The following is a 7,500-nucleotide window of genomic DNA, read 5'->3' as shown; positions in this document are numbered from 1 at the left end:
AACGTTATTTTAGACTGAATCAAGCTGTCAGCCAGCGGTTAGCCGAATTAGTTGTTAGCTAAACTAACGTTAGCTTTCCGGTGGAGGCTAACGGCAGAAGCGTGGAACTGATCGTGATTTGTGCAGTGTCGTAAATCCTCGTTAAACAGGATTATCATTTTGGGGATTACGGATTGTGCAGGCAGCTCCCCCTCCTCCCCCTCCTCACCAGCATGAGTTCCACCAATCAGAGGCATCACTGTGGGATTTTGGGATTGTTCAGGATTGTGGGTAATAGAGTACTTATCCAAGACATCATGGATAAAAGACATTTATCTCAAAACAAGGTTGGTGCCCCATGAACTTTTGGCGTCTATATGAGCATATACAATCGCTGAGTCATGTCATAGCTGGTTTTAAGTCTACCATCGACGGTTACCATTTTATGGCTTGTACTCCAATTGTCAATGGAGAAATTGCATTGTATTTTTACTTCCAGTACCCGCTGTGGGTGGGACTGTTGAGCTCTATTGGAATAACTTTTGCCAAGATACAACCGTTCCTGTTTCGACACCCACCTACAGGAAGTTGGTCCTCCATAACTTGCGCATTGTTTTAACGATCAAAATTTTATGAATTGTCATGAGGGTCGTCTGAGTCTACATGCAAGTTTTCGTGCTGATTGAACTCACGCCGCAGGAGTAGTTAGACAAAGTAGGTTTCCAATATGTTGATATATTGCTGATTATTTAAAAAAATTAAAACAGTGCCATCTAATGGCCGATTGCCACCAAGTTTGGTACAGATGCTAAACCGGCCAACTATCAAAATTCTTTGGATATCTTTGCATCATGAGGGTCAACAGATAACCTGCAAAGATCCAAGAAGATTGACATCACGGCCTAGGACTAATGGCTAAAACCAATTAGGGGGCGCTATAGAGCAACCATAGCACTCCCAAGCCTAAATGTGAATTCAGATGAAAGAGTTTACTATTCTGCACATGGCTGCAACATTTTAAGAGTTTTCGTACATCCTGAAGTCCTCAAACAAGTGTTCGTAAAATGAAGATTTTCGCAAGAAAACCAAGATTTTGGAAATTTTAGAATTTTGTAATTTTTTCTAAAAATAGCTCCATGGACTTCAAGATGAGACCTGTGTTCCCTCTCAATTTGGTATATTAACTTATTACTTTTTTCCGATTCAAGGCGCACATTAGTTGGCGGTATGGAGCCCCCCGGCAACGCCCGAACCCAATCACTACAGAACTTAGCAATGTTCACCAGCTGTCACATGTGTGCAAATTTTTGTGAGTTTTCGTGCATTCTAACTCCGTCAAAACTGCAACAAAGGACTCGGAAAAATAATAATCCTTCCAAAAACAATAGGTGCCTCGCACTTTCGTGCTCGGGCCCTAATAATAAGTTAGAACTTGTTCAATGAGCATACATATGGTCTGACTTCGACACACTGAGGCAGTTTACATAAATTGGTGAACTTATTAGGGGATGAGATTAGGGATGCAAATTAAAAACATATTCTGATTAATTTGAAATTATAAATTACATAACACGAGTTACGGTCATCATTAATGAAACTACTTCTAGAACTTCACTTCATGAGTTCAAACAACTCTTTTTCTTAAAGTTAACTTTTTTTTTTTTTTTTACCGAAAGGCAGAAATTGAACTTCAGACACAACTGATCACACTCAGATCTGAACAGCTGATCGCCGTGGCAACACTACAGCTGCAAAGATTACTCTTCAATTAATCTCCAACTATTGGGACATTTTTCAGGTTTTTTTAGAGAATAATATGCAGCTGAATCGATCCTAACTGGCTTATTTTTAAGTTCAAAGTGGAATTCAGATTTCTGAGTGTAAATGTTGAGTTTAAATATGCTAATCACACACAACCTGAAAGTAACTGTTGGTGAAATGAGAAATCTACACACACAAAGGTCTGACAGCAGACATTTTAGGGAAGATGAACTAAAGATGATGTTTTTGGCTGCCTTGTGTAACATGATGTTTTTAACTCAGAGTAAAGGAGGAAGAAGTCAGAGTTTCTGTCTCAAACTTTTCCGACTTTCAGCACTTTTTATTTCCACGTTACAATAGGAAGTAGAAATAAACAGACCAGTGGGGGGGGGGGGCAGGGGGTCTCTCAATCTCTCAATGCAAATCAAACCAGCTATTAGGCTAACTGACATAAAACCATGTTAATCTCTAGGTATGGTGAAGGGTATGTGATGATGTGGGGTATGGTGAAGGGTATGTGATGATGTGGGGGTATGGTGAAGGGTATGTGATGATGGGGGTATGGGAAGGGTATGTGATGATGTGGGGGTATGGTGAAGGGTATGTCTGATGTGGGGGTATGGTGAGGGTGTGATGACTGGGGTATGGGGAAGGGTATGTGATGTGGGGGGTATGGTGAAGGGTATGTGATGATGTGGGGTATGGTGAAGGGTATGTGATGATGTGGGGTATGGTGAAGGGTATGTCATGATGTGGGGGTATGGTGAAGGGTATGTGATGATCTGGGGTATGGTGAAGGGTATGTGATGATGTGGGGGTATGGTGAAGGGTATGTGATGATGTGGGGTATGGTGAAGGGTGTGATGATGTGGGGTATGGTGAGGGTGTGATGTGGGGGATGGTGAGGGTATGTGATGTGGGGGTATGGTGAGGGTATGTGATGGGGGGGTATGGTGAAGGGTATGTCATGATGTGGGGGTATGGTGAAGGGTATGTGATGATCTGGGGTATGGTGAAGGGTATGTGATGATGTGGGGGTATGGTGAAGGGTATGTGATGATGTGGGGTATGGTGAAGGGTATGTGATGATGTGGGGGTATTTTAATTCCAAAGGCCAAGGGAACTTTATCATGATGCATAGTATCCTGGATACTATTTTACTATTTTAAGGAAGAACATTTATTTATTTACGATACATTATTCATTCTCAAAGAAAACTGGTGTTCCCAAAGGCTGGATTTTTCCTAATTTTTTCAATTAAGGCATTAAGATCAATTTCAAAAAGATAACTTTTTAGTCAACCTCAGCATGAGCAGCACTGTATCTGTCTATATACATAGATATGTCTATATATCTGTCTATATATATATATATATATATACATAGATATGTCTATATATCTGTCTATATATATATATATATATATATATATATATATATATATATATATATATATAGATAGATAGATAGATAGATAGATAGATTAGGGCTGTCAGCATTAACGCGTTAATCGTGATGCGCTTAAGGGCCGAGCATAACGCGTTAATTTTTTTTAATCGCATTAATCGCATGCCGGCATTTATTAATTTATTTTACACTTCACTCGTCTTTGCGTCGTGCCTAACAGCTACTATTTTGGCCCCCTGCAGCACCGTTACTTCTCATCAAGCTGCCACTTCCTCCTAACACATCCTGCTGCTGCTGCTGCAGCATGATGGAGAAACACAGCAGCAACAACTCTGAATTGAGCTTTTTATTTTCAGAAACTCCCAGACGGCTCGTAGACAAGTCAAAGCCATATATGCACGTTGTGTAAAGCTGAATTAAAATATCACCGAAGCACGTCAAGCTGGAGCTACCAGCTACCGAGCTAAGCATATAGTTCAGTAAACGTGATGCTACCGCTAGCATGCTACCCACTCAGGCAAAGCAGTATTTTGGAGAGTGTTACTCACCGACCTGTTGATGAAACCAAATCCCAAAAAATTACTACAGCTCTTGCTAAACGGGTGGCAACTACCTGCAGACCTGTCAGCATCGTAGAGGACTCAGGTCTTAAAGACGTACTACGGTTGGCATGTTCTGACCTGTCTCATTGCCGTCGAGGGGGACAGCAGCCCCACACACACACAGCCTGTAGGACACGGAGGAAGCAGCCACACTGGAACAGCTGCAGAGTCCAAACTCTGTCTCATTAACCGGTGATCACTGGACGTCAGAGAGTAATCAACATTATTTAGGAGTTACTAAACACTATATGGACTCTGGTAAGGATAGGGATTTGTAGTTTTTTAGTTAGGTACTTGGAGGAATTGTGCAATAATGACAGATTCACACATTTTTCTTTTGTTTACAGTAAATAAATAATAAACAAATACAAATCTTAAAGTCAAGTTCATAAAGTAACTTTCTTTGCATTCATTTGATTCCCAGTCAAGATACACTGGTAAAAATAGCTTTGGATTGTTAATATGTACTTAAAAACTGTTCTGAAATGCAAAATAGAATTTTGATGATGAAAAACATGCGATTAATCGCGATTAACTATAGAAATTCAGCGATTAATCGCAATTAAAAAAAATTAATCGTCTGACAGCCCTAATATAGATATATCTATATATATTTCTATAAATATAGATATGTCTATATATCTGTCTATAGATATATATATGTCTATAGATATATAGATATGTCTATATCTATATATATATATATATATATATATATATATATATATCTGTCTATAGATATATAGATACGTCTATAGATATAGACATATCTATAGACATAGATATGTTTATAGATATATACATGTCTATATATCTCTCTCTATATGTCTATATATCTGTCTATATATATATAGCTATTTCTATATATCTGTCTATAGATATGTCTATATCTATAGACATATCTATATATCTATAGACATATATATATATATATCTATAGATATACATATGTCTATATATCTGACAGCCCTGTCTGCAAAGAAAGCAGGAATGATCTAAAACTTCTTCTGTGTTTTATTGCCGGTTGCAACCATTAAATGACCTAAAACAATCAAACAAGCTGTTTATCCAATGAGATCAAACTTTGTGTCGATATTCATGAAATTCAATCGAGTTTTACTGTTTCCACGAGATGTTTTTCATTCCAAAGATGTAGACGTATTCATAGTTCCCATGAATACGTGTTGACTGGAACAGAGTTAGTGACGAAGAAGACTGAAGAAACCCAGAGGGGGAACCTATCATCCTAGTCTTATATATCATCAAATAACTTATCAGAGAAATCCAGAAAGGTTCCCGTACCTCTGATTGGTTGGACTGACTTCCCTGCGGAGGGTGGGGGGGTTTAGATGTGTCAGGCGTCCGGCGCGGTGAGGTTTACAAGTTTTTGTCACTTTTCTGGACATTTTTGTCGTTTTTTTAACGTTCTATAATCATATTTTTCTCCAAATGCTGTAAAATTGACAAAAATCATCCACATTCAATGAAAGTAGTGAACCGATCATGTATTTCAGGGGTTTTCAAACTTTTTGTGTGTGTGGACCACTATTTGTAATCAAAAATTTTCACGGACCACCTTATAATACACATAATAAAATAGTTCTCCACACAGTCCTGCCTGAATTAATCTACACCTCTTAATAGGCCTACTAGCACTAAAACTATAACTGGTCATCTCATCAGTCCAACAGGCTCGTTAAAAGAAGGTTAACTGCACACAACGGCTGCCACATATTTAATTTATTTATTTACTCAAGCATAATCAGGTTCATCTGAACAACAGGCTTATTTCCATAGCAATGGAGTATTAAATCTTTACAGTAATAAGAACACTTGGATATAGTCACAATTTCAAAACCTTTGGCGATTTTAGGGGATTATTAATCTTCAAAGTTTTACCTCAAAAGTCCTCAAAAATTAGGCTGTGTGAGTTTGTCCACTTGACAGCACATCCGCAAAACATTTCAGAAACGCGAGACCAAGAAACTAACTGGAAATTAAAATAAGTACCGTCACGGACCACTAGTGGTCCGCGGACCACCGTTTGGGAATGACTGATGTATTTAACTTCTGAAGAGTGTTGTAGGGAACCATCCACGCTATTTTGTTTGACTATTTGTTGAAAGACACCCAAATTTCTGATGTATAAACTGTTTAAAAACGGGTCAGATTAGACCTGAGGAGATAAATAAAGCAGGCAGCGCCACTCGGGTTTTAACAAACAAACTTTTATTAAAACTGAAGAAAGTTTGTCTGGAAGCAGATTAAAATAATAACGCAGATATACACAGACACTTCTGGATCAAATATATAAGAATATGCATCTAAATATAAAGTTATGAATCTGATTCTGCTGCCGTTTGTATTTAGGTTTCCTTCACAGGCAGCTCTCCTCTTCCTTAGGACGCTTCTTTGGTGATGTCACTTCCTGTCCGTCCTCAGATGATATCACTTCCTGTGTATCCTCTGATGATGTTACTTTCTGTCCATCCTCTGATGATGTCACTTCCTGTTCTCCTGGAGACTCTGAGAGCTGAGGGCTGCAGCGAGATGGACCATCATCATCATCATCATCATCATCATCATCATCATCATCATCTTCAAGTTTAAACTATACTTTTAGTTACTTCATTCACTTTGAAAATATATCTTATATCCCTCGTGTTGTCTTCCCGTTGACCACGCAACATTTCTCTGGGTCAACATTTAAAATAAGGGGCTACCTCTAGCTATATATATATATATATATATATATATATATATATATATATATATATATATTATAAGGGGCTAACCCTAAATGAATATAATAATATTAATATTATATTCATATTAAACATAAGATAGTGATGACATACAATGGAATGAAATGAAAATGGAAAGGAACGATACAGAGAGAGCACAGTGTTAAAACTAAATATGAGAGCAGTATTGTTCCTGAATTATCCACAATTTGGTATTTTTGTTGAAGGTGGCTAATGTTGGGATACATTTCACTGGTCTGGCAGATAGTTCCATAATTTTGCCCCTTTTACTGAAGACAAGGGATACTACAACTGTATGACAATCTATATAAGCACATAAAGAGAATTAAAAAGTAAGACCGGTGGGACCGGCCCGTTCGGGGAACAGCAAGGATTGTGGGTGGAGTGCGTGTATAGAGCAACGACTTCAACATTGTCCCACACTAGCAGCCTAAAATCTCTTATTTTATCTGTTTTTGAATTGCCCTGTTGCTGAAATGTGCTGTACAAATCAAGCTGCCTTGCCTTACTGCTGGGTCTGGTACTGCTGTCTGTTTATTGTTCTGAAAGGGTCGGGGAGCAGCGTTATTTAGGCGTGATCTACAGGACTCGCCATGCTGAAGAGTTCCTGAACAACGCCAGGATGACCACGCATTTTTAGGACATTTTTGTTGCATTTTTCTAGTTTTTTCCGCCGTTTTGCGTGAGCACGCCGAGAGGAAGGCGGTGATGGATTTGGCGTGCGCTCTGAAGAGGGTTTGGAGGTTAAACCTGATCCTGAATCACAAAATAAAAGATCCACATTTCATCTGCAGAGACTTCCTGTTAAACTACTACTAACGAAATCAATGATCAGAAACAAAGAAACAGCTTGTTGAGCAGAAATCAGACTGGAGATACTTCACTCTGCTGCAGAATATATATAATACTATATACAGTATATTCTATATATATATACACATATATACATATATACACACACACACACATATACATACACACACACA

At 38.4% G+C, this 7,500-nt stretch overlaps 1 protein-coding gene across 5 annotated transcripts in view; it reads right to left on the bottom strand.

The window, feature by feature from the left end:
* Nucleotides 1-5,968: 5,968 nt before the first annotated feature.
* Nucleotides 5,969-7,500, bottom strand: part of LOC116062368 (platelet-derived growth factor receptor beta-like) — a 37,502-nt gene continuing 35,970 nt past the window's right edge. For all 5 annotated transcript variants that reach the window (XM_031317031.2, XM_031317033.2, XM_031317034.2 and 2 more), the window contains one exon: nucleotides 5,969-6,289. In XM_031317031.2, the coding sequence (XP_031172891.1) occupies nucleotides 6,127-6,289 (163 nt within the window). In that variant the 3' untranslated portion in view covers nucleotides 5,969-6,126. The remainder of the gene's footprint in view (nucleotides 6,290-7,500) is intronic.

The sequence above is a fragment of the Sander lucioperca genome, chromosome 13 (assembly GCF_008315115.2).
Source record: "Sander lucioperca isolate FBNREF2018 chromosome 13, SLUC_FBN_1.2, whole genome shotgun sequence".
In the NCBI taxonomy this organism is placed as follows: Eukaryota; Metazoa; Chordata; class Actinopteri; order Perciformes; family Percidae; genus Sander; species Sander lucioperca.
The sequence above is the reverse complement of the archived record's forward strand: the minus strand, read 5'-3'. Positions and strand labels throughout refer to the sequence as shown.